Source organism: Arvicanthis niloticus, chromosome 1 (genome assembly GCF_011762505.2).
Source record: "Arvicanthis niloticus isolate mArvNil1 chromosome 1, mArvNil1.pat.X, whole genome shotgun sequence".
Classification (NCBI taxonomy): domain Eukaryota; kingdom Metazoa; phylum Chordata; class Mammalia; order Rodentia; family Muridae; genus Arvicanthis; species Arvicanthis niloticus.
In genome coordinates this window covers 112167200-112194254 of record NC_047658.1, presented here as the reverse complement: position 1 = coordinate 112194254, position 27055 = coordinate 112167200, and the positions used below count along the sequence as shown (strand labels likewise).

The window sequence follows — 27055 nt, the reverse complement described above, 5'->3', positions numbered from 1 at the left end:
GCCTTGAACTTAGAGATCTGTCTGTCTCTATCTTCTGAGTTCTGGTATTAAAAGTGTGAGCCACCACCATCCAGCTTCCCTGGCACTTCATAAATGTAGCATGGAGGCATGTGCTTGTAATCCCTAGCACTTAAGAAATGGAGGCAGAAGGATCAGATGTTCAAGGTTATTCTCAGCTACATTGTGAGTTCAAGATCAGCCTGGGCAACAAGACCCTGTCTCAAAACAAATCCCCCCAAAGTGAAAATAACATCAAAAGAAGTAGGGGATGCTGGGGATAGGGAGCCCATTTACCCTCTGTCTGATCTTAGATCTGTGGTAAACATGACCTACAGGTTTTACAGTCCTGAGGTCTGACTCAGCACTGTAAGTCTACCAGATGATGTCACTGTTCCATTCCCACTGTGTCAATGAAGAAACTCAGGCTCAGAGGGGAAGATAAGGCCAAGCCAGCTCAAAGACCATGGCTGACCTGCCTAAGCCTTCCAGTGCCCCTGCAACTTTCCTTGGCCTGTTCTGGGTGCAGGTGGTGGGCGGTGGTGTTTGAGGAATGGGTGCTCAATGGGAGCCTCTCAGCTCCTTGATGGAGGATGCTATGGATTATAGAGCCCCAGCCATACTTCTGACTGCTGGTGTTACCCTGCCAGGCAGGAGGGGCTCTGGTGCCTGGAATGGCTTTTTGAGTCAGTGGTTTCTGCCTGGGAGGGGAATCAAAGAGACAGAGACATTATTTTTCTGATAGGTCTGAGGACTCAGGTTGAGGCCCTGTCCCCGGAAATGATTAGATAGGACAGGTGCTGGCCCTCACTACTTCCCGGAATTGGACCTTGCATCTGAGGACTGGACTAAGGGTGAGAACTACCAAACACCAGACCTGAGAGAGTGTGTCACCGGCAGGAGCTGTGGAAGATGACCTTCCAGGGAAGTTGGAGCTTAGCACTTTCTCTGATTGCATACTGTGTTACCAGGGTCTAAAAATGGCTGACCCTGTGATGGCAGAAGTCGGCAGGATGCAATAGTGATAAGTTCTAGTGTGTTCTTTGGACTTTCCTGAAGGTTCCAATTGGAATCTTTCCTGAAGGTTCAAATTGGAGTCTGAGACTTTGCACTGATGTGACTCAGGGGCCAGAACGCTGGTCCTTCTCCTTGGCAACTCAGTGGCTACCTCTTGATGTATTAATTAATTAATTAATAATTAATATTTTGTATTTTACTTCTGATCACTTGCTGTCTTAGTTAGGGATTCCATTGCTATGAAGAGACACCATGACCAAGGCAACTCTTTTTTTTTTTTTTTTCTCGAGACAGGGTTTCTCTGTGTAGCCCTGGATGTCCTGGAACTCACTCTGTAGACCAGGCTGGCCTCGAACTCAGAAATCCGCCTGCCTCTGCCCACCAAGTGCTGGGATTAAAGGCGTGCGCCACCAACGCCCGGCCCAAGGCAACTCTTATAAGGAAATTGGGGCTGGCTTACAGGTTCAGAGGTTCAGTCCATTATCATCAAGGTGGGAACATGGCAGCATCCAGGCAGGCATGGCACTGGAGGAACTGAGAGTTCTACATCTTGTTCTGAAGGCAGTCAGAAGAAGACTGTTTTATGGGCAGCTAGGAGGAGGGTCTCAAAGCCCACCCCCAAAATGACAAACTTCTTCCAACAAGGCCATACCTCCTAATAGTGCCAGTCCCTGGGCCAAACATATTCAAGCCACCATACTTGCTTAACCAATTATTGGGTCTTATAGTTCTCTAAATCCCTTCCAAATGTATTTTTCGTTTTTTTAAAAAAAATATTTTTATTTTATGTGTATTGGTGTTTTGCCTGTATGTGCATCTGTGTACCACCTGCATGCCTGGTGCTGTGGAGGCCAGAAGAGGGCATTGGATTTCCTGGAACTGAAGTTACTGAGAGTTGTGAGCTGCCATGTGGATATTAGAAATAGAACCTAGGTCTTTTGGGAGAGCAGCAAGTGCTAGTAACAGCTGAGCCATCTCTCTAGCTTCTTTAGTTTTTGAGATAGAATCTCATTATATAGTCCTGGATGGCCTTGAACTCACAGAGATCCACCTACCTGTCTCCTAATACTGGGAATAAAGATGTATACCACTGCATCCAGCTTATTTTAAAATTAAATTTATATATTTATGCATTGCAAGTATGAGTGTATCCACTCACGTGCTCAGTCTGTCAGGCTTCCAGAAATCTGCAGTATAATAGTTTTCTCTAAAACTGAAAACATTTCATCCTGCAGGAACGCTCCTTAAGCAAGAAGGTAAAAAACTCAAAATAGCTTCAGGAAGTCCCTGAAACTGAGCAGATTAACCAGGTCCCCCTCTGCCATAATATGCAATAAAAGTTGAGAGTCTGTCACAGAGGAGCAGGGCCAATCTGCAAAGAAGACTCAGACCAGACAAGAGGTCTGTAAGAGGGCTGGTGAGATGGTTCAGTGGCTAAGAGCACTGGCTGCTCTCCCAGAGGTCATGAGTTCAATTCCCAGCAACCACATGGTGGTTCACAATCATCTATAGGGGGAATCTGATGCCCTCTTCATGCAGGCAGATATATATGCAACAGAGGACTCATACATTTAAAAAAAAAAAAAAAAAAAAAAAAAAAAGGTTTGTAAGTAGCAGAAAGCAGCTGAGTTGCCTGGAAGAGGTTTAGAACAACTGAGACACTGGGGAGGATACTCTCTAACCTGTTGAGCTGCCTGCAGGCTGTGCAGTGAGCCCTAAGTTCCCAGCTTTGTGATCTGTCACTCATGCTGGGGTGGGCCTTGGGGATACAGCTGTCTTTGAGTCATTTCTGCTCCTATAAGTAACCTCTCACTCTATTCCTCCAAGTAACCCCAATAAAACTCATGGTTTACAAAGTTGGACTTTGGTGGTATCTGTGCCACTTGGTCTATTGTGGGCTCCAAGTTTGGGTGAGTAGATGTGTATTGTATCTCCCCAGGAAAAATTTTGTCTCACAACAGTGTGTGCCTATGCAATGGCGTCCACATGGCAGTCAGAGGACAACCTGTGCAGATCAGTTTTCTTCCTCTATTACAGGCAGGTCATCAGGCCTGGTGGCAAGTACCCTATGAACTTTGAGCACCCCTGAATGCAGTGTTCCCTTCTGTTCTCTATAGCTAGCCTCCCCAGCAAGGCATCCCAGCTGCTTCCCATCTGGAGCTCCCCACCTGCACCTCAGATGCCTCTGAGATGCCTCTGCTGCCATCCTAGGCCTCCCAGCCTGTAGGCCAGAAACAGTGGAAGGGAAATGGGCCAAGTGTGTAGGTGCACAGGCTTGGGCTTAATGGGACCTCCCTGCAGAGCACAAGGGGCTAGTGCTCACCCGAGAGGACAAGCTGGTCCTCAGGAGCCTGTAGCACTCATGGGACAGAGGTTGTGAGCTCCAGGGGATTCTAGTAGAGCGTACAGGATGGGATGGAAGGTCAGCTCCAAGGGAATCTGCAATCAGGCTCTTGGGCTTGAAGGTGGGATGGAGGCTGACCCAAGGTTTATAGCAGCTTAATCCAGGGCAAACACCAGACAGGATGAGAAATAGCACCTCCTCCCAGCATTTCTTCCCTTTTCGCAGTCCCAGCCCTGTTCAGCGCTCAGGGTGCTTCTTTAATGGAAAAAAAAAAAAAAAAAAAAAATCAGATCTCTTACTTCTGTTGCTCATTTAACAAACAGTATTTATTGAGCACCAACTGTGTGTTGGGCCATGGCCTATACACAGAAAACAAAACAGACAAAATCTTGGGATTTCTGCAGTAATGGAAGGAAAAGGAGTAAACACATACCCTGTTAGGTGGCAGGAAGTGCAGCAGGGTGGATTAGAGAGAGGGAGGCAGTATGGTTTTCAAGAACTAAGTAGGATAAAAGTGTCAGCAGATAGACCTCCCCCAGTCCAGACGGTGCCTGTCTCTGCAGTTGCAGCCCATAAGATGGAGTTAGAGGTAAAGGAGGTGTAGCTAGGCCAGGCTGTGAGAGTCCAAGGCTTCTGCTTCTTCTCTGACACACGGGAGCCTCAGCAAGCTTTTTACGGGAGGAGTGGTGAGGTCTGGTTTATCTAACATCCTCACTGGCTGTGGGGAGCCGAGGCTGAAAGTGGAAGGCCTTGGGGGATGGGTGAGAGTGGGGATAGAGAAGGGGGTTGTGCTCTTGGCTCTGAGTTGAAGGTGGAGGGGGGTGGGGGGTGGGCTTGGGTGAGTAGGAACCAGCAAGGACACTGGCTCCAGTCCTCACTCCCTGCAAAGCCTCTCTACTGCCCCTGAGACCTTCTGACTCCTCTTCCGGTCAGAGACTGGATACAGCCACCCCAGGAGACTGCTCTTCCTGAACCACTGGCCTGCTTCCGAATTAAAATCTCTGTCTTGACCCTTGGGGCCCTGGCCTGGGTCCCCTCCCCCTACTAGCTGGTCCCTGGTCTTCACATTTTCCCACTGTAGAAGACAAGTTTTGGGAGTCAGTTCTCATCTTCCATTCTGTGATCCTAGGATTTGAAGGTCAACAGAAGCCATCTTGCTGGCCAACCTTGACTTTTCTTTTGCTCATTCTGTTTGTTCTATCAAGTCTGCTTTATGCAGTGCTGGGACTCAAGGACTCTATCAACCCTTTTAAAACCAGCTCTCACAGGTAGCCCAGGCTGGCTTCAAACTTAAGGTAAGCCCCCTGCCTCAATCTCCCAAGGCTGGAATTACAGGCCTGAGTATCACTTCTCTGGCTATTCACTCCTTTGTTTGGTCTCTTATTTTTGTCTCTTCTTAGCATAAACCACAGGAGGGCGAAGGCACCCTCCTGACCACCTCAGCTTCTGCCCTTCCTCTCTACCTTGCAAGGTGGACACTGTCATCATCTTTCTTTATAAGGACATGAAGTGATTGCACCTGCACTTGCCTGCCCAAGGTGTGAGGATCTAGACAGCTCTGCTGGAGAGATGGCTCAGCAGTTAGAAGCACTTGCTGCTCTTTCAGGGACCTGGGTTCGGTTTCCTGCATCCACATGGTGGCTCACACTCACCTGTAACTTCAGTCCCAGGGAACCCCACACCCTATTCTGTTTGTCTTGAACTCCTTCCCGCATATGGTGCACATACATGCATGCAAACACCCATACACACAACAACAAAAAATAAATCTAAAAGTAAAAGCCCCCAGTTCCTTCACACCATCCACTTCTGCGCCTGTTCCCGCGTACTTCCCAAGTGGGGCCGTGTGTCTCTGGGCCAGGTGGCAGCAGTTGTGAAAGTGCCAAGACCTGGCTCCAGGGACCTCCGGCTTCCAGCCCTGAGGCCTCCTGGCAGTGTGGGTCATGCGTCCACGTGCCTCAGTTTCCTCACCTGTCAGTGCAGGGGCCTGGCAGGTGACCCACCTGCTCGCGGGGCCTCTCCTGTCGCGGGCCAAGAGGGACCCGCCTGCCCGGCTCCCGGGCGCCCGCAGGAGGGCGCGGCTTGGCGGGGGGCGCGGGCGGCGCGGGCGGCGCGGGGGGCGGAGACCGGCTCGGCTTCCGCTCCCTCCTCCCGCGTCGTCTTGGGCCGCGGCGCCCGAGGCGGGAGCAAGAGGCGCCGGGAGCCGCGAGGATCCACCGCCGCCGCGCGCGCCATGGAGCCCGAGTGAGCGCGCGGCGCTCCCGGCCGCCGGACGACATGGAAACGGCGCCGACCCGGGCCCCTCCGCCGCCGCCACCGCCGCCGTTGCTGCTGCTGGCGCTGTGCTGCAGCCTGGTCCCCGCTGCGGGTAAGGTGGGCGCGGGGGACAATGGCCGGGGCCGCAGCAGCCACTTTGCAAGTTGCGGGGGAGTTGGAGCGCGCGCCGGGGGACCGCGCGCCGGGGGACCACGCGCGGGCCCTTTGTCTCTCCCGCCGGGGCCCCTCCCCGGGGACCGAGCCCGCCAGGTGCGGCGCGGGCGGGCCCTCACCTGCCCAAGGCTCGGGACGCCGGGCGCGCTCAGGAGTGCGCCCACGGGCATCGCGATGGCCCGGGACAGGCCTGGCCTATCGCGAACTACTGGGAAAACTTTTCGCGAGCCTGCTTGCGGCGGCCGGCCTACCGAGCCCTGGGAAGTGCCAGAAGTTGCAAGTTAGGAAGTTCGGAGAGCCCAGCGCGGGGCGGCCTGGCCCTGGCTGCTGTCTCTTTGACCTGCGTGGGCTGTCAGTCTTCCAAACCGACTGACACCTGCCAGGTGCCCCCGTGACCCCAGTGACCCATCTGACCGCTCAGCCCCCAAGCGGTGGCCAGGCGCCCAGCCCAGCTGACCAGTGCCCAGCCTCGAGATCGGTTGCGTGGGTGCTTTGGTGTGGGGAGATATGGTTCTGCCTCAGTTGGACCCACCTTTGGGAAAGTGGCCGGTTCGGTAACTTTCTAACTTTTGGTGTGTCCTGAGGGGTGGAGCTGAGGTCGGGAGGACTCTAGAGAAACGAAGCAGTTGGAAATGCTACACATGTTCTTTTAATTTGGAGATTGCCATGTGGTTTTTAAAGCAAGCCTCTTGCCACCTAAATCATTGTTTTCGGATGTGTTGTGTTTTTCTGGAGTGTGGCTGTCCAAGGGTCCGGCAGATACTCTTGAACTCCTGGGTGGTGTTGATGGCAGTTTGGGGCGGGGTAGGAGGACAACCTCAGGTCCCTTTGTCTGGGCCTTATTAAGGCGAACAGCTGTCCCCCTGTGTATTTCCAGGGTAGACACTTGAGGGAGGTGGCTGGGCCTGGCTCTGTGCTCAGATTCCCTGGGCTGCCGTCCCTTTCACCTAGGTTTGGGGGGAGGGGTCGAGGGAGCTGGCTTTCTCCAGTCCTGGAGCTTTCAACCTCAGCCTGAGGGCTCTTGGGGAGTCTCCCCCTAAACTTGTCTCCCTCGGGATCATGTTTACATTTTCCGGCCATGTCTGGTGTTAGCAAAACAAGGCGAAGACAAAACTGTGACAGGCCGTGGGAAGTCCAGGCCAGCTCTGCTCTTTCCGGAAATGCCTGGGTCGTGGCTGCAGAAGGGGTATGGGGGAGCTATTTGTTTTAAAGGTGGGGTTTGTAAGCCGATTTTCCTGTCCTAGGTGGGATTGACGTTACTCTGGGATCCCCCCCCCCCCCCCCGCCTGTCGTCTGATATCCCAAATTTAACATCTTTATAGTTTGGTGGTGTATGAGGCAAAAATAGAATCGATTATTTTAACATTAGGAAGCCAGGCCCCAGGAGTACCAGCTGATGGGGTAGTCCAGGCCTAAAATGGAAGCAAAGGGAGGAATCTTCCTGAAGCTCTTATTTGAGTGTTCTTCTTGGCAGTGCGACCCCCAAATGTTTGTTTGAGATTCTCGATTCAGGAGTCTGGAGAGAAGGGAGTAAGTGGGCAGCTAATTATTTTTCCTGATTGCTTCCTGTTGCAAATTGAAGCTGTGAGCCCACAGAAAAGCCTTTGTTCTAGTGGTCTCTGAATTCCCCACTCTGGAAGCCCTAGGCTTTCCTTCTCTTGGCTGGTCCCTGGACCAGCCTAGCCTGTCTGACCCCCTGGAGGAGGTTCCTGCAGTTGTAGGCTGCCTACCCCTGGGAGGGCCCAGCCAGCACCTGTTGGCTTATATTGGGTTAAATGCTGAATGGAGTCCCTTCCAAGTCAGGGCCCTGTTCCTTGATACCTCTGTGCAAGAAATTACCTAGGCAACCTGTCTGTCCTAAGCTTCTCTGGGGAAAGCCACCTCCAACATAGCTGGGACCCTTTTTATTTTCACTACATAGAGTCATTACTCAGGCATCTAGCAGAACTTGCACAGGGGTGTGGGGGTGGGATGCAGCCAGGTGAGGACTCTGTCACCTGCTTTGCAAGTGGGTGCCCCAGGGTTGGAGCAGGAGGTGCTTAGACCGACCAAGGTGTTTTGAGACGTAGTTCTATGACAGCGCTCTGCTCAGATAGAGCTCTGTGTAGCCCTGGAACTCCCTCTGTAGACCAGGCTGGCCTCCAACCCAGAGATCCACCTGCCTGTGCCTCCTGAGTGCTGGATTAAACCCAGCGCAACCAGGATTTTTATGTCCAGTTGCTGTTTGTCTTTGGGAGGCTTACATAGCCTTTCTGTGCTAGGTATAAGAGAGGACTCATGTCCTCTCTTTTATATCATGTGGTGGGAAGCGTTTGGTACCTGCAGCCAAGGTCTGGGGTAGTGGTGGCAGAGCCTTGAGGACAGTTGTATGTCATGGCCTTTGATTTTTCTGGCCTGGAAATTCTGGGGGTTGTTGCTACATGGTTTTTTTTTTTTTTTTTTTTTTTTTAATGTTCATATGCGTGCATGCCTGTGCACGTAAAGGTCAGAGGTCAATCTTCTGTGGTTTTCCTCGGGAGCCATCATGTGCATATAGAGACTAAAGGTCAACTTTGAGAAGTGTTTCTCGGGAGCCATCTACCTTGTTCTTTGAGACAAGGTCTCTCACTGGAACCGGGGTCTCACTGACTGATAAACCACCATGACTGGCTCTTTCCACGAGTGCTGGGTGTGTTTTACACTTAGACAGCACACACTTTACCAGCTGAGCCATCTTCCCAGGCCCTGGTCTGGGCTTTTCTTCTGTGTTGTGATCTTGGATATCCAGTAACTGATGAGTTTACCTCTACAGCCCCAGATCAGGACAGGGAAGTAAAGTGGACAGGGCCCTGGGGCCCATAGTCTAGTGCCAGCCTTGCCACTTGCTGTGGGGAGGTAGGCAGATGACGCCACCTTGCATCATCTTGCTTTTCCTCTAGGCAACCTTTTCATGAAAATTCTTCCTGCCACTAGTTTAGTGACTTCTTAATGGAGAGCACCCATGGCTGCCATTATATACCTGTTTTTCAGGTGACTGGTACCAGGTTAGGCTTTCTAGTAGAATGGGATAGTGTGGCATACAGAGACAGTCTTGGTGCCTGTGTCATGGGGAGGGGCATGTGGGGCACAGGGGCTGGTCAATGCTATGAGAGAAACGAGTCGTCATCCTGGGCATATAGACCAGTGTACTATGAGAGGTCAGCTCGTGCTGTGTGATCTAGAGCCTAGGAAGCCTTTGGGGAGATTCAACACAGGACTGAAGGACATGCAGCCTGGAGTCAGTCAGGGAGTCTGAGGTGAACAGTGTGGAGCTGAGGTTGTTGTTGTTGTTATTATTATTACTAGTGGTTACTTTTTTTTTTTTTTTTTTTAATTTGAGAACAGAGTTGGCAGTTGACAGGTTGGCCTGGAGCTGGATGTGTAGATGTGTAGACCAGGGTGACCTTGAACTCACAAAGATTCTCCTGCCTCTGCCTTCCAAGTGCTGGGATTAAAGATGTGTGCCACCATGCTTGCCTCTGGAACTAATTTTTTAAAAAAAGATTTGTTTGTATTTTAAGCTATGTGTGTGTGTCTGTGTGCATGTGTTCAGCACTGGAGTTCAGAAGAGGGCATTGGATCCCCTGGAACTAGAAGTACAGGCCATTCTGAGCTGCGCAGTGTGGGTGCTGGGACCACACTCAGGTCCTCTGCCAGAGCAGTCTATGCGAGCAGTAGCTGGGCTTACTGTCATCCAGGACTCACGAGGTGGAGGCTGGAGGGTCCCCAGCTCAAGGTCAGCCCTCCCCATCAACCGAAATAAAAATTAAAAATTGGGGTTCAAGGGGGGCTGGAGAGATGGCTTAGTGGTTAAGAATACTTACTGCTCTTATAGAGGACCAAGGTTAAATTCCCAGCATCCACATGGCAGCCCACAATCATCTCTAGTTTCAGTTCCAGGGAATCCACCACCCCTTCTAGCCTCTGTGGGCACATAAATAGGTAAACTGTGCGTACACATAAAATAAAAGAAAATCTTAAAAATGTTGGAATTGGAGCTTACATCCTAGCAGTCACACCTCTTTAAAGCATGCAGGATCCAAGCATTGGACATGCTTATGTGGATTGCAGTCATTACATTATAAAACATTTTCATTGTTCCAAAGCAAGCCCCATTTTTATTGAACAGTGGTTTTCCATGTCCCTACTACAGTTTTTGTTTTGTCTCTGGGATGTTCTTGTTCTGGGCACTTTGGGGGGCTGATAGTGTCTTTCTGTGTTGCCTAGGCTGGCCTTGAACTCCTGAGCTCAAGAGATCCCCCTGCCTCAGCCTCCTGAGTAATTAGAATTAGCCAGCTTGTACCTGGCTGGATTTCATATGTATTCTGTCTGACTTCTTTGTAGCATGTGGCAGTCCATCACCCTTTTTATGTCTGAGTGATATTCTACTATGCAGATAGACCAATGTTTGTCTGTTTATTCACTGGTTGAGTTGGTCCTGGTTGCCTGTGGCTTTCAGCAAATGAGCTGGGGGCACTGTGGTAGGAGGTTCAGAAGTGTGACAGGCAATTGGGGCAAACTGGACAGTCTGTGCTGGCCTCCAGCCAGTCTGTGTTTCCCTTCACATCCATCTACATAGAGCTGGGGTCCTGAGAGTGTGGAATGAGTCTCCTGTTTGGCCTCCCAGTCTCAGAGGGAGCTGGACTCTGTGGTCGGGAGGCACCAAGTCGGATCACTTAATAGCCTCCAGAAACAGGAGTCTGTGGGGCAGGCGTGGTGGGAGCTGAGGGCTGCACCCAGCTTCTGGGCTTCGTGACTCTGCTCACATTTGCTTGGAAAGCCTAATGTGGGCTCCAAGCCAGCCGCCTGGGGCAGAGCCGTCCAAGTGTGACGGGTGGAGGCAGCTGTGGGGCCCACAGGGAGGTAGCCCCAGGCCTAGCTGGCGGGTCTACCCTGATTTCCTTTCAGCCTCTGGAAAGTGGCTTGCTGGCTCTCAGCCTCAGTTTCCACATCTACAGAATTGAGCTGATCAACCAGCCTTGCCAGCACCTGTGGGATCTGTGAAGCTTGGGAGAACACAGTGTTCCTTCCCTCACCACCATAGTGAGGGAGATCCTTGGAACCCTCTTTGGGTACCCAGGTTCCCTTTAAAGGAGGCTGAGTGAAGCTGCAGAACTGAACTTCTCGTCCTGTGTGGGGCTAAGGTGCTGGAGATTAGTTCTTTTGGGGTGGCCAAAGCTAAAAGCCCCACCTGGCTGAGAGGGGACTTTCTGGGCCATGAGCAAGTGTACTGCTGTTTCTAAGTGACATAGAGATACATGTGGCCGGGATATGGCACTTTCGCTAATGTAGTAGGTGTACATTGGGCACTCTGAGCCCCAAGGATGTTATGTGGCTTTAGCCTTGGGCTTCCAATGTGTCCTTGACTGCTGCCTGTGGGAGTGGTTGGCTCCTTACTCACTTCCAGTGAGTCCTGCTTGATCTACAGGGCCATGGTCCACTGTGGTAACCTTGATTTCCTGTGGAACCTAATGTGCCCTGAGGGGTCCTCAGTATCTCCTGTTTTCTGCCTCTCAAACTTGGGGACTCTTTGCCATGGACCCTTTGGAAGGTTTTCATGGTGATATGTGCCCTTTTAGGGGTGGAAGGCTGCTTTTTCTGGGTGTTTTCCTAGTTGCCTTGTGAGATGACAAGTGTCATCTGCTTTCAGCGTCTGCTTCAGCTTGTCCTGATGCAGTTTACCTTGTGGCTAAACTGAGGTATAGTTTTGTCAAGGAAGGGGACTCAGCCTCCCTGGGAGTCTTGGGGGTCCCCAGGCTCCTCCAGAATTGGGCAGTGGCTCCTCTCTTAGAAAGGAGCCCATGAGGCATTGCATGGCCTTGTGTGTCAGTGCAAGTGTCTAGGGCCGCTAAGGGACATCCCCCAGCCCCCATGGCTTTCTGCCTTCGTGTGGAGCCCTGGAGTCTTCCTATGTGTGCCTCTGTTTTCTTAAAGGTAAAACAAAATCAGCTGGCCCATTTTCTGAGATTCTTCCAAGCCTGGCCCCTGCTCCCCCTGCCCAACTCCGCTGCTTTCAATTTGTCCCTCTCACCTTGTGGGTGTAGTTGGCACCAAACTGGCCTCAAAAGGGTTCTCCGGGGTCTATGCGGCCCTTCCAGTATCCCTTTCAGGTCTGTCCTGTTGTCTCACCAGCCTATGGGGCCAGCCCCATCTCTGCATTCCTAACCTGGGACCCATCATCCCTAGTAGAGCCTGTCTGTGTGGTTGGTTTCAGTTGTCAACATGACACAATCTAAAATTGCCTGAGAAGACAGATTGTCTAGATCAGGCTGGTCTGTGAACATGTGTGTGGGCGATTGTCATGATTTCCTTAATTGAGGTGGGAAGACATGGTCCATGGGACCATTCCCTGGGTTGGGGTCCTAGGCCATGTAAGAGTGGAGAAAGTCAGCCACACAGTGAGCATGCATGTGACCAATTGCTTCAAGTTCCTGCCTTAATTTCACTGTAGTGACCAGCTCTAGCCTGGAATTGTTAACCAAATAAACCTTTACTCCCTTTGAGTTGCATTTGTCAGAGTCCCCCTCCCCCCCACCAATCAACGGGAGAGTTCTGTCCTTCATTCCAGAACAGTGTTTGCTTCTGTGTGTTTCAGCCTCCAGCAGTTACCTACCTGGAGGGTGGAAGTACAGGGACAGCTAGAAGCCTGTACCTGAGCCTTCTGTCCTCCCAGAGACTCCCTCAGCATGTGGCTGAGCCACACTGGATTGTGCTATGAAGGTTTGGCCTTCACCAATGTCTGTGTCTTTTTTAAAGATGGCTCAGCTAAGGTTGAGAGGCTGTGTGGCTCTACTGCCTGGTGTGGGCCTTGCCGCCCACCCACTCCCTTTGACTGTAACAGGTCACACCACCTCCTCTTGGTAACAGCCTAGTGACAGTAAACCCCCCCCCCCCCCCCCCCCCCCCCGCCAGTGAGCCTTCGTGAGCATCAGGGTGTACTTCAAGCTGGAGACTGAATGTTTGCAAGTTGGCCTTTTCTTTCTTTCTTTTTTTAAAAATATTTATTTATTTATTTTATGTATATGAGTACACTGTTGCTGTCTTCAGACACACTAGAAGAGGTCATCAGATCCCATTACAGATGGGTTGTGAGCCACCATGTGGTTGCTGGGAATTGAACTCAGGACCTTTGGAAGAGCAGTTGGTGCTCTTAACCACTGAGCCATCACTCCAGCCCAAGTTGGCCTTTTCTTTGGTCACTACTTCCACAGTCAGGAACCAGGGATAGTCTGTTTGGAGTGGTGCTGGAGCTGATGGCAGGCTGACCCATTGTGGCTAAGGTGATTCCTTCATCTGTGGACATCTGGGCATGTAGAGGATACCTGGGTCGATCATCTGTGTTCCCTGAGCTGTCCTTATGGTTTGTTTGTACCTGCCGGTAAAGCCCTGTCTACAGGACACCCCATAGGTGTCCACACAGTGGGGTCACTGCTAGAGGTTTCAGGCTGGCTGATCCCAGGTGTGTGTGTGTGTGTGTGTGTTGCTTAGCACACATTCTACTGTTGAATATACCCTAACTCTTATGTTGTAATTTAGAAAAACTTTTTTTAAAAGAAAGATTTACTTACCTTATTGTACATATGAGTGTTTGCTTTTATGATTGGCTTGTGTTTCATGTGCGTGCACTGTCCACAGAGAGTGTTGAATCCCCAGAAATGGGAGTTATGCAGGTGCTTGGAGCTAACCCAGTCCTCTGCAAGAGTAGCCAATGCCCTTAACTGATAAGCCATCTCTCCACTCTCTAGCCCTTTGGAGCAGCCCTTTTCTTCCCCTCCTTAATTGCAATAAACTGTATAGCACAAAACTTAGCAGTTTTTACTGTTCCTTTTACCTTAAAAAGTTTTTTTATCTATGTGTATGTGTATAGTTATTTGCCTGCATATACGTCTGTGTGCCATATGTGTGCTCTTTGCCCACAGATGCCAGAACAGGGCATCAAATCCCCTGAAAACTGGAATTACAGACAGTTTTACACTGCCATGTGGATGTTGGGAATCAAACCCAGGTCCCCTTGAAGAGAGGCCAGTGCTCTAACCACTGAGCCATTTCTCACTGGCACTCACTCTGTGGACCAGGCTGGCCTTGAACTCAGAGATGCCTGCCTCTGCCTCCTGAGTACTAGGATTAAAGGCGTGCGCCACCACCGCCCAGCTGATGTTTGTCTTTATAGCCTGTTTTATTTCTCCCCATGGGCATAGCTTTTGACCAGTGTTTTAACTGTACTTTTTAGCGTGTGTTCATCTCTTTAGTGTAAATCTGACCACTTGCTCCTCGTCTGTAGCCTGCCCCTGCTGACCTGCCAGAGGCACTCTCTGTACCTTTGCTTTGATGCCTTGTTTTTTTTTTTTTTTAAAGCTTTTTTCATTTTAATTTTTTATTTTATGTATTCACCATTGCTCTCTTCAGACACATCAGAAGAGGGAGTCAGACTCCATTGCAGATGGTTGTGAGCCACCATGTGATTGCTGGGGACTGAACTCAGGACTTTTGGAAGAGTAGTTAGTGCTCTTACCCACTGAGCTATCTCTCCAGCTCTTGTTCTTTTTAAAAGCCAAGTGGTGTTGTATGTGGCAAGCTTGTTGCTTGGTGCGGGTGTTAATTGTTTCGTGTATTTGTTCCACATTTCCTTCAGGTCTGTGGCTAGTCTTTAATATCATAAAGACCTTAAAGAGTCCCTGCCAGGTGTAGTGGCTTATGACTGTAATCTCAGCACTCCAGAGATTGAGGCAGGAGGATTGACATGAGTTTGAGGCCTGGGCTACAGTGTGAGAACCTGTCCCAAACAAAACAAAACAACTGAGTGTGGTGACACTTGCCTGTTAACTCCAGCACTTAGGAGTCTGAGGCAGGAGGATTTCTATGAGTTTGAGGCTAGTCTGGGCAATATAGTGAGACTTTGTCTCAACAAAACAAAACAAAAAATGTTTTCTACAAATGAAACTGTCAGTTTTATTTCTTATGGCTGCATGTCTTTTTATTTTAACTCCAGATTCTAAATACATTCTTTTTTTTTTTTTTTTTTTTTAAACCAGGTCAATCCCTGTTTTATTGCTTTGTGTTCTACATTCAGATTATCTTCCTGTTTGTTTTGAGACAGAGTCTCTCTGTGGAGCCCTTTCTGGCTTGGAACTATATGTAGATCAGACTAGCCTCTAACTTCCAGAGATCCCCCTGCCTCTGCCTTCCAAGTTTTAGGATAAAGGCCTGCGCTACCACATCTGACTTCCCTGATTTTTTAAAAAATGATTTATTATAAATTTTAACTTTTGAGCTGGAGAGATGGCTCAGTGGTTAAGAGCACTGGCTGCTGCTCTTGAGAGGACCCAGGTTCAACTTCCAGCACCCACATGGCAGCTCACAACTGTCTGTAATTCCAGTTACATGCATATAAAACAAAACAAATCAATTATTAAAAATTTAAACTTTATGTTTTATGTGCATAGTATTTTGCCTGCTTGTATATCTGTACAGCATCCATATGCCGTGCCCATGGAGACCAGAACATCAGATCCCCTGGGACTGCAGCTACAGAAGGATATGAACCTCTGTGTGGATGCTGGGACTTGAACTCTGGTTCTTTGGAAGAGCAACCAGTGTTCTTAACTGGTAATCCATCACTCCAGTCTAAAAGTTTTACTTTTAATTCTCTCTCTCTCTCTCTCTCTCTCTCTCTCTCTCTTTTTTTTCGAGACAGGGTTTCTCTGTGTAGTCCTGACTATCCTGGAACTCACTCTGTAGACCAGGCTGTCCTCGACCCTGTCTCTGCCTCCCAAGTGCTGGGATTAAAGGCGCGCCGGGCGGTGGTGGCTCTCTCTCTCTGTGTGTGTGTGTGTGTGTATGTATGTATGTATGTTCACCTTAGTGTCTACAGAAACCAGTAAGTGGTGTCATACCCTCTGGGGCTGGAGTTATGTGGTTGTGAGCCACTTGATGTGGTTCTGAGAGCTGAACTAAAGTTTTCTGTGAGAGCAGTACATGTTCTTAGCCATTGAACCATCTCTCCAGCCCCTGACTGTTATTTTTTAAGTAAATGGTCTGAGGTATGGGGATCTGGCCATTGAATGGGGAGCTGCCTCAACACCTTGATGGAGTGGCCAGCCTGTTTCTGTTTAACTAGATTGCCACTCTTCCCTGTGTTGTGTCCTGTCCCCAGACCTGGCTACTGATCCTGGACCCTCCCACCAGGTGGCCTCTCATGCCTCTCTGTCCTGATCTTTGTACTACCAGAGGTATTTTGAGATAACTGTGCAAATCTGTCCCTGATGTTCTGTTTGGAAAGCTTGTTGACTGTCTTTGGGTTGCAGAGTCAGCCTCTTGACCTCTTCCTTTGATCTCTTGGTCTAGGAGCAGTAGCCAGTGAATTCTGACAGGTGTCGGGGCAGATGTGATGTGTTCTCTAGCCCCTGGCTGTGGAAGTCAATTCATTTGCCATCTGTGGTACAGCCCTTCCTATCATCTGCGGTTTTCATTAGACACTATGTTTTCCTCTCAAGAGGCCGATAGTGGCATTGTCTGGGGACACTCCTGCCGCCATGCTCACCTGGGGAGCCCACTCCAGTGCTGACTACTTTCAGCTTCAATCTGAAGGTGTTTGTAATTAATTACTAAGCAGATGATTGCGCTCTCCTGTAAATCATTATAGAATAAAAGGTGAGTGGCTCCCGGCACTTCCCCGGGCTGTGCCTCTCTGCTAGCTCCGATGGGAAGGCTGCTCCTGCCTGGCAGAGCTCTCAGGAAATTGCTCAATGGGGCCATTAATAGCTGCCCAGTGTGGCCTAGCCAGAGCTCAGCCTGGGTGCCCTCCAGCCTTTGTCCCTGTCAGCTCCTTGCATCTACAGGGGGCAGGCGGGGCCTGGGACTGGAGCCAGACATAATGCATACCAGGTGGCTTTGGGCAAGATATGCTCTCCATTTGCTTTGGGAGGCAAGGCAACCTCTCCATGTTGTTCCCAGCCCAACTTGTTTTCTCCAGGAGACTGAATGGTGTGAGTTAGGGTGTGGCCACACCACCTCAGCCTCTCTCTGCCCATGTTGGAAGCTCCATGGATGTCATCTCTCTCCCTCACTTAAACCATCCAGGCTCTGAGGCTTCACCCATGGCCCACAATGTGCATTTGATAAAAGGTCAGATGCACCGATGATATCAGCCATGTGTTGATGTTGGTCATCATGCTTTCTGGAACCTTCTTTCTGATTTATCTTCTGTTTTAGACAAAATAATTTGGTGTGTGTGTGTGTGTGTGTGTGTGTTTAGACAGAATCTCTTCTATCCCAGGCTGCATTTCCTATATAGCTGAGGATGACTGGCTTTTTCATCCTCCCGTTTCAGTTACAAGTATGTGTGACCACTCCCTGGTTTAGTTGGTGTTGGGGGTTGCAGCCAGGGTTTCTTGCATGCCAGGCAAGCACTCTGCTGACTGAGCCCATTTTCTTTTGTCCCTTTAAAGATTTGATTTGACTTCTAATCATGAATATGTGTGTTTGTATTTGTGCATGTCAGTGTAGTGCCTGAGGAGTCCAAAAGAGGGCGTTAGCTCCCTAAAGCTAGAGTTAAATAAAGTTATGAACTGTTGGACGTGGGTGATGGGAACTGAACTTGGGTCTCCTGGAATTGCAGCTGAGCCATCCCTACACTTCCTCATTTCTTTTTCTTTTCCTTTTTTTCTTTTTTTTTCTTTTTGGAGACAGGGATTTTCTGTGAGGCTAGCCCTGGTTGTCCTGGAATTCACTCTGTAGACCAGGCTAGCGTTGAACTCAGAGCACTGCCTGCCTCTTCGTCCCAAGCACTGGGATTAAAGGTGTGCACTACCATTCCTGGCTTCCCCATTTTCTTTAAACCCGGTTTTCATTGTGTTTTTAATTTCTTAGCCAAGCTTTCCAGTTCTATAGCATCTAAAGAGTGGGAGCATTTTGGCCTGACAGACCTTCCCCAACCTCTAGTCTTGCAGCACTTCTCCAGCCCAAGTGATCTCCACAGGGTCTAGATCCTTCTGTGGCATACCACCCCTACTCTGGGAGGGGTAATCCTCTGCTATCTATGAGTTTGTGGGATCCCTGCCCTGCCTCATGGCTTCTGAACCTCGTGTGGAGACCCATGTTGTTGCAACAATTGCTACACTGGCAGAACTGTTTACACTCAGCAGCCCATGGTCCCCAACACACCTAATTATGAAGCCCCATTGTGTGTGATACTGGCTGACCATGTGTAGCCTGGACTCTGTGATGTCATGCTGGGGCCTGGCATCTGCAGACTTCACATGATGCATTTATTTATTTATTTATTTATTTATTTATATGACAGCATCTTATGAAGCTCAGGTTGGACTCAGACTTCTGTGTAACTGAGGTCTTGAACTTCTGTCCTCTTGCCTCTACCTCTTGAATCCTGGGACCACGGGTATGTGACACCTCTGTGGCCTTTTTCATTTTGGAAAAGTGAAATAATAGAACAAGTTTTTCGTTTTCTTTATGTGTGTGTTTGGATGTACACTGTGCATGCAGGAGTCTGCAGAAAAGGGAGTGGATCCTCTGGAGCTGGAGCTGGAAGTGCTGTGAGCCGCCATGTGGGTGCTGGGAACTGAGTCAGGTCCTCTGCGAGAGCTGCCAGTGCTCTTAGTGGCTGAGCTATCGCCGGGCCTTTGCCTGTGGTATTTAGAATGTTGGAGCTTTAATGAGAAACATGTTGCCTGTGTTTTGCTTTCTGGTTGTATCCTCCAGGAGTCTGTGTGCCTGAGTTCTGGTCTTGCCTCGCTCTCCCTCCTCCTGTTGTCCTGCTGGTCAGCCCAGAGGGCTCTGGGGTGGCATTAAGACTGGGTATTGTACAACAGAGCATCATGGCACACGTGTGATCCCAGCACTCAGGCAGTAGAAACTGGGTGATCAGAAATTTAAGCTCATCCTCAGTTACATAGTACATTTGAAGCCAGCCTGGGCTACATGGGACTTGCCTTAAAAGGGGGGGAGGGAAAGCAGTCACAAAACTGGCGTTGGAGCTGGAGATGGGACAAGGCTCAGCTGCCATGGGCCCAGGACTGTGCTGCCTTTGTCCTTGTGGCTGATACAGACAGAAGAGCTGTGGAGGATTTGAGTCTTCTGAGTGTCCCTGCACTGTCGGAAGGCTTGAGACCATCAGGGAGATGGACGGACACACAGCAAGTTTACTCAGTGAGAACTGAGGGAAGGTGGCATCCAGACCACGCTCACTTCAATCTTGAGGACATTGTCTGTTAGGGAAAATCTGCTCTTCTTGAGGGTCTGTGTTCATTGAGTAGAGCCAGACGGCTGAGCAGAGTAGAGCCTGCAGGCCAACGCCTCTGGGTGCTTTCTCCCAATTGCAGGAGCTTTAGTTTGGTCTTGTGGAAGATGTCTGTCTCCTATCTGCAGGCCATCAGGTACCCATAAAGCCTTGGTAGTCGCTATGAGAAGGTGACATATGTGACCTGTCCTAGTCAGAGTTTCTATTGCTGTGATGAAACACCATGACCAAAAAGCAAGTTGGGGAGAAAAAGGTTTATTTGGCTTACGCTTCTACATTGCTGTTCATCACCAAAGGAAGTCAGGGCAGGAACCTGGAAGCAGGAGTCCATGCAGAGGCCAGGTTGGGTGCCACTTACTGGCTTGTTTCCCATGGCTTGCTCAGGACCACCAGCCTCTGGGGGCCCCACATGCAGTGGACTGGCTCTCCCCCATCAATCACTAATGAAGAAAATACCCTAGCTAGGTGGTGGTGGCTCACACCTTTCATCCCAGCACTCAGGAGGCAGAGGCAGGCAGACCTCTGTTAGTTTGAGGCCAGCTTGGTCTGCAGAGTAAGTTCCAGAAGAGCCAGACCTACACAAAGAACCCCTGTCTTGAAAAGACTCTGACCGACTGACTAAATTAATTAATTAAAAAAAAAGCCCTATGGCTGGATTTTATGGAGGCATTTTCTTAACTGAAGTTCTCTCCTTTCAGATGACTCTATCTTGTGTCAAGTTGACATAGAGTAGGCAGCACAGGGTCTCACCGTCTATTGTTGTGTGGTCTCCACATCTGCTGTATTCACAGCTCTCTGCTGAGGCTCAGGGGAACATGGATCCTGCCTAGTTTTATGTAGGGAGCAGGCTAGGCTGGAGGTCTGATCCAAATGCTCAGGGCTTCTTATCTTCTCTGCCTGGTCATGCTCTGCTGTCTGGTCTTGTCCTGCATGGCAGGTGGACCCCACACAAGCACGTGGAGAGGCCTGTCTTCTAGACTTCCTATGTAGTGGGGAAGATGAGGAACATTGCCAAACGATTGGATGTTGTTCACACATCTTTTACAGAACAGTCTGGGCATTGAGCACAATGCACAATTTTTTTTTTCGAGGTTTATTTTTATATGTGTGAGTGTTTTGACTGCATGTATGGCTGTGCATAGCCAGATCCCTTGGACATGGAGTCACATGATTGTGAGCAGTCATGTGGATGCTGGGAATGGAACTCAGGTCCTCTGGTGCTCTTAATCCCCAAGCTGTCTCTCCAGCAAACACTACCCCTCCCTCCCCACTTTTTTTTTTTTTTTTTTTTTTTTTTTTTTTTTTTTTTTTTTTTTTTTGAGACATGGTCTTACTAGTCTACCTAGACTATCTTGACTCGTGAATCTGCAGCTTCAGCTGCTGGAGTGCTGGGGTTGTAGGTTTGAATTCCATACCTAGTTCTGTAATGAATCAACCTAAATGTTGTGGAAAGACAGTCCCCTCCCCCACCAGGCAACTGAGTCCACTGGGCTGAGTTGCCCCAGGTGGTACTTTGCAAGGTTCCTTGCCTTCATTAGGCCTCAGTCTTCTCATCTGTAACATAGGTGACTGCAAATCCACCTCCTATGGGGACTAAGTGCCATCTGGCAGACAACAGTCTAGGAAGACAGGCAGGCATGGGATCCGTGGGGTCACCAAGCCAGGGCCTGTCCCAGACTAGAGCTTCTCTGGATTTCTTCAATAGGGAATTTGGGTTCTCCTTGGGTCCCTGTTGCAGTGTCTATGTGTCCTGGTGTTCATAGCAGGCACTGTGGGAAGGACTCCTGAACTCTTCTGTATCTCCACAAACTTCTGGACCTGCCACCCAGTAAGGCTTCAAGACAGCCAGAGTCCAAACTCACAAACAATCCTCCAAGCATGTCTGTGCCCTGATAAGCTTGGTTGAGGCCGGAAGGCCAGGGGTTAGAATGTCATCTCTATGTCCCCAGAGGTGGTTTGTGTCTTTCCCTTCATTGTTTTTGTCTGTCCAGTTAGCCACATGGTGGACAGAGTTGTCATTGGCGCCTGTCACCATTTTGGGTGGTGGCCCCTGTGCCTTGGCACCTGGGTTCCTACTTTTTTCCAGGAGCTATGACTTGTTTGAAAGCAGAAGCTTGCAAGTTTGGCTCAATAAACAGATTTTGGAGAGCAATGATAAATTTGGCGGGTTTTCTGACTCGTTTCTGCAGCACTTAAAGGAAACAGGCGCCGGTACAAAGGTAGGCTTGTTTCTGAAATCGGTTCTCCAGTTTCCTCTCCGAGGACAGAACAATGTGATCTTTGTGGCCACACGGGAACCACTTCCCTCTGGCCCGCAGGGGAGGGCCTGGGCCATCCCACCTTCTCCCACCTCCGTGGAAATGCGTCAGTGCCAAGCAGGCTGGCTGGCAGGTCTGACAGACTGTTGCGGGGTTGGCGGTAGCTTTCAGGGCGTGGCACAGAGGCACCACAGCTGGACTGCAGCTCCAGTCCTGGGTCTCTGAGTTCATCCGTGCTGAATTCTTAATCTACATCACTCTTGGGGACACTTGTGTGTCCCTCTTCCCAGGTGCTGGGGACCCAATCCAGGACTTCATATACACTGAACAAGCATTTCAGTTCTAAGCCTTTGTCTCTAGTGTTGGTCCTCAGCTAAAGGGAAGGACTCAGTCACCCTCAGGTCAGTGACTGTGCTTAGGTCATTGTGCAGATGCACCTGGCCACCAGGAAAATCTATGTCCACAGAGTCCCCTGCTCAGCTTGTTAGTTCTCTGCTAAAGATGAGTGAGGGTCACAGGCCACTTACAGGGTAAACATGGTACCACAGGAGGCCTCAGCCAGTTTTCGAAAGTCCTGCATGCAGCTTGTGCTTTCGCTGGTTTGATACTTAGATACTGGTCTGATCAGAACAATTCCTGGGTGTGTGTGCTTCTTATACTAGGTGTGGCTAGTGAAGATTTCCTTTGTAAATGAATGCATCCTCCTTTGGAACAGCCAGAAAACAACATTAAAAACAACCGAGGCTTGTGCCGGCCACTGCCTTATGATGGAACCACCACAACCCCAGGATGAAAGATGGGGAAACTGAAGCTCAAAGAAGCAGAGAGAGTGGAAGCCTCTTTGCATTATAAATGGTTTCTTTGAAATTGCTTTAAGGGTCTGGGTCTGGTGGCTTATGTCTATAATCTCAGCACTTGGGAGGCAGAGTTTGAAGCCATCCTAGGTTACATACAAGATACCAGTCTGAAAAAGCCAACACAGGGGCTGGAAGGAGGGATCAATGGTTTTTTTTTTTTTTTTTTTTTTTTTTTTTTGGTTTTTCGAGACAGGGTTTCTCTGTGTAGTCCTGGCTGTCCTGGAACTCACTCTGTAGACCAGGCTGTCCTGGAACTCACTCTGTACACCAGGCTGGCCTCGAACTCAGAAATCCGCCTGCCTCTGCCTCCCAAGTGCTGGGATTAAAGGCGTGGGCCACCACCGCCCGGCAGGCTCAATGGTTAAGGTTGGGTTCTGTTCCAGCACCCACATGCTCACAATACTCTCTAACTCCAGGTCCTGAGGATCTAACACCCTCTTCTGACCTCTGTAGGCCCCAGACATGCACATTGTATATCGCCGTACATGTAGTCTAAATGCCTGCATGTGCTCACTCGCTCTCCAAATCCACACAAGCAGAACTGCCAAAGGAGCCCCGGGTTCTGCTCCTTGGTGGCTGAGACATGTTTAACACATGTGAAACAGACCCGGAAACAGGCTGCAATGTCACAGTTATCCTCCTGGGGGGAGTTATCTGATGGGCTGCTCTTCCTATATACATGAACCTGAGTGGCTGTTCTATACCTGGTAGAACAAGCCATGAGACCTTGGGAGAAAGCTGCCGCTGTCCTATGGATGAACTTGCCTCTGTCAGAGTGTCCTAGCACTCAGTCCCCAGGGGCTCCGAGTGCATCTCCATCTTAGGATTGCTGTCCTGCTCTTTGCCGTGGTCGTGGGCCACTTCCGGGAGCCTGGCAGGCTGGGAGCCATGGGACCAAGATGGTGTGTAATCAGAATGCTATATTTTGTCGAAAATAAGAATGTTAGTAATGGGCTGGTTTCTGGCAAGTCAAACTGGGACTCTGAAATACATATTTTTCTCTACTCTGTCCTAAACCTTCTAATTAGTGAAAACGCACATTTGCAGACATAAATCAATGTCACGATTTGTCCTGGGTATCCCTGAGCTGGTAACATTATGTGGTTGCTAAATTGGGACCTTGGGAGTGTGCGCAAGCTTGTGTGTGCGTGCACATGTGCACATGTGTGTCAGAGGGTGAAGGTTCAGGAAAAGCTGAGTTTCCCAGAGAAATCCTGGAATCCTTCCTTTGTGCCACCTAGCACCCCCCACATGTAGACTGTTACAGTTTTTGAGTACAGATGTCACCAAGTTAAACTGATTAACAGGGGAAATGACTTTCATGGTAAAGGACTTCCTTTCTGGAAACTTCTACTTCAGGGTGTCAGTAGCTAGATCCAGGATTCTGCAGAGGCTGTTGGCCAGGTGCCACCTGTTAGTTCCCTTTCTAGTGTCATCTATACTAGGGGAATTACTTGCCAACAGTCCTGTGGTGGCCCAATAAGACAGTCACTGGTCTAGCAGCCAGGATGTGAGCAGAGTTAGGTGAGCCTGTCGCACATCAGGGTTTTGGTCTGTGAAAGGAGCAGGAGGTGGGCAGGCTGCTGGCAGCAGAGCAAGCCAGACTGGGCATCTCCCCCTTTCTGGATTCCATGTGCCTCTGCCCAGTCTCTCCTGGCTCTTCTCACTCTATTTTATTTCTGACTCCAGGCCAGTGCTTTTCAAAATGTGTTTCCTGGTTTAAAACCAAAAAAATAGGACCAAGAATGTCAGTTGAGTGTTTGCCTAATGTGCATGAAACCCTGGGGTTGATTTCCCCTGCATTGCATAAGCCAGACATGGAGGAAAATGTGTCTAGGATTGGAAGCTGGACCTACCTCCTTGTGAACACAGCATGACCTTGGTGAGCTGCTTGGCGGTAGACCATGGGTGCTCACCTGTAGAAGGGAATGCTTCCCTCGTGGCTGAGCTGGGCTCAGGTGGTAACCAGCCCACAGCTGGTGCTGGTTCTGCTGTGAGTGTTGGTCTAAGGACCCAGTGTTGGGTGGCTGGCTACAGTTGAGAGCGGGTAGCTGGGACTTCCACCCATGGCAATCCAATGGTCAGTCCTGGAGATGTCCTTGGTAGGAGTGACCCTCTGATGTGTGGGAATGACGACTACATAGTTCTGGAAGGGGCCCAGGCCACTGTAAGACCTCTCAAGAGAGTTTCTAGTCAGCTACCTTGGCAGGCCTGCAGTGAGCCTTTTCTGGTCCTGAGTCTTGCTTGTCTTAGGACATTCAAGGGTGAGTGAGCATTGTCCTAGGCCAGCTTTTTTTGTGCAACAGAGCCCATGGTTTGCTACAAGCAGGAGGTGTAAGGACAATTGCTTCCTGTCCTCAGCCAAGGCCACACAAACCGTGCCTCTTCCAGATCCTTGGTGGCCTCATGTCAGACACAGCCCTTCATTCTGCTGTGGCACAGTAGAGACCCTCTAGCCTACATCATTCTTTAGTGAAGATTGGGAGCCCTCATCCTCTTTCCCTGCACTCCAGGGTGTCAAGCCAGCAGCTTTGTTCTCTCTCTTTAAATTTTTCTTTATGTATTTTATGTGTATGAGTGTTTTGTATGCATGTATGTCTCTGTACCATGTGCACGCCGGGTGTCCATGGAGGCCAGAAGGAGGGTGTCAGATCTCTGAGGTTAGAGTCACAGATGGTTGTAAGCCACTATGTGGGTGTTGGGAATTGAACCTAGTCCTCTGAAAGAATAGCCAGTGTTCTTAACTGCTGGGCCATCTCTTTTTAAAACATTTATTATTATTATGCGTATGTGCAGGCATGTGTAGAGGCAAGAGGACAGTGTTGTGGAGTCAGGTCTCTCCTATCTTTTGCAAATGATTTCTTATTTCCTGTTCTACCCCCCAAACCTGCCCCCTATACATTTCCTGCTTGCCTGCTTCCCTGACCTTTGAAATGTGGTTCCTGCCCGGGAAGCTTGCCTAAACCTCAGACTTAATGAAGGCTTCCTCTGGTGCTGTGCGTGTGCATGCACAAGAATACTCTTGTCTGTGTGTGCACTGGAATGCCTTTTGGATGTATGCATTTGAGTATGAACACGATTCTCATGTGTGAGTATAAGAATGTGTTGGGGTTGGGGTTGGAGAGACTGGATGAGGTACTGAGAGGCAGCAGAAATTGATGTGCCTGTGCAGAGAGGCAGAGGGCAAGATGCAACCTTCAGTGGGAGTGTCTGGATGCAGAGGTGTGGGGAGCCAGTGTTCTCTGCTGGAACAGAAAGGGTTGGAACTGGGGGTGTGAGGACTTGGTGTGAAGAGTTGACCTTGTTCTGTAACCAGAGGCCTGCACAGACCTTCTGATGTAATTCTGTAAGTGTGGCCAACTTACCATTCTGGCCAGTCCAAGGTAGGTAGGGGTTGTGATATTCTGGAAGCTTCTTCCCCACTGCCTTGCTTGTATAGTGGGCACTGCTCTGTGTTCTGTGTGCTCCTGAGGTTTCCCTAACTCTGTCACAATAAGAGCTTTCAGAATCCCATCAGTTTCTGTTGTGGGAGATGTACACCGTCTTTCTGAATGTGTTGTGGTCACATTCTGCATGTGCAGGCTGACCATGGCTGTTCTGATTTTGACACAAATGATGATATTTGCCAGCTGTGATTTGTGCTCTGCTGGACTTATCAGCTATGCGTACCTCCAAGAGGTGAGTTTGGCTGTACTGGGGAAGGTGTGGATGACAGGGGTTTCCCCCAGACCTCGGAAACCAGGTAGCATCAAGCTAGGTGTCCATCAGCCTGATGTCAAGGACTATAGAGTGAGAATGGCTAATGGCCCAGAAGTGGCCTGAGAGAATATGTTGGGGACTGGGGCTGTTCTGGGAGGTATGGAATGGGGGCTGTGAGCAAGATGAGTTTTTCTGACTCAGTGAGTCCAAAGGCCTGTTGAAGGATGGATGGATGGATGGATGGATGGATGGATGGAGAGACAGAGAGATGGATAGATGGGTAGGGAGGGCTATAGGTAGTCAGCTCAGGAGGAGGTGGGCTAAGAGCCATCTCCCATGTTTGTTGACGTTTCCATTAAAGGTAGGTCTGAGGTAGGTAGGGTAGAGGGATTCCAGTAGACATAAGTTCTGATTCTTTGTAAGTGTCAGCTGCTCATTTCCATCAGCACAACAGTCAATTGTCACTGAGAACAGCCTTAGCTGGGACAGAGTCTCTGTGAAGATGGAAGATTCTGGCCGAGGACATGGCTGTCATAGTTGCTTGGGCTTGAGTGGCCCTGCCACCAGTCAGGAGACAAGTATAGTGGTTCATCTCCTGGTGTGTGCTTGGTTGTCCATCTCCTGCTGTGTGCTGGGTCCCAGGAGCAAAATATGGAGGTGGGGAAGGCCTGGGACTTTGGGGAACTGTGGATTAGTGAGTGTTGGTTCTTCCTTTTATTTTAATTAGTTAATTATTTTGTTGTTGTTGGAGATAGGATCTCTCTACATAGCCCAGGCTGTCCTGGAACTATATAGAGTAGGCTGGCCTTGAACTCCCAAAGATCTGCCTGCCTCTGCCTCCCCCAGAGCTGGGATTAAAGGCCTGTTGGCACTTTGTTTTACTTGATTAGGGATGTTGTCAGTGGCACAGCAATGGGCATTTTCTGTGCTTCAAGGTGGCTTACCTTTGTTCTTGGCGACTAGAGAAGCTAGCCCTCATTGCTTCTGTTGAGCTTTCTCTTTGGTCCCCATCATTTATCTGAAGATGCCTCTTAGAAAAGCATAGGGCTTCCTGGCTTGTGCAGCATAGCCTCCCAATGTCACAGTGACATTCCTGGGAGTTTTGTAGACTATCATTGTTCTGCTGGTACTATTAAAAACTACTCTGGGCTGGATAGGTGGTTCAGCAGTCAGATGCTGG

General features: G+C 49.7%; 2 protein-coding genes across 5 annotated transcripts in view; one reads left to right on the top strand and one right to left on the bottom strand.

Annotated features, from left to right (window-relative positions):
* Positions 1–1324: 1324 nt before the first annotated feature.
* On the bottom strand, positions 1325–5637 carry LOC143434758 (uncharacterized). Of its 2 annotated transcripts, XR_013104518.1 has the most exons (3): positions 5330–5467; positions 3338–3613; positions 1325–1569 (listed from the first exon to the last, which is right to left on the bottom strand). XR_013104518.1 is itself a non-coding variant. In XM_076914643.1 (2 exons), exons 1-2 carry the CDS (start codon positions 5635–5637, stop codon positions 1479–1481), a joined length of 399 nt encoding a protein of 132 aa, XP_076770758.1. In that variant the 3' UTR covers positions 1325–1478. The 2 variants fall into 2 exon arrangements, 1 of the variants encoding a protein (XP_076770758.1); XM_076914643.1 differs by lacking the exon at positions 3338–3613 and having other exon boundaries at positions 5330–5637.
* Positions 5587–27055, top strand: part of Lrp5 (LDL receptor related protein 5) — a 100040-nt gene continuing 78571 nt past the window's right edge. The window contains exons 1-2 of one of the 3 annotated variants that reach the window (XM_076914641.1): positions 5593–5726; positions 15278–15412. In XM_076914641.1, coding sequence (XP_076770756.1) covers positions 5636–5726; positions 15278–15412 — 226 coding nt within the window. In that variant the 5' untranslated portion in view covers positions 5593–5635. Of the gene's footprint in view, positions 5727–6280; positions 6343–15277; positions 15413–27055 lie in introns of those variants that run through there. The other 2 variants (XM_034505885.2, XM_076914642.1) reach the window with 2 other exon arrangements.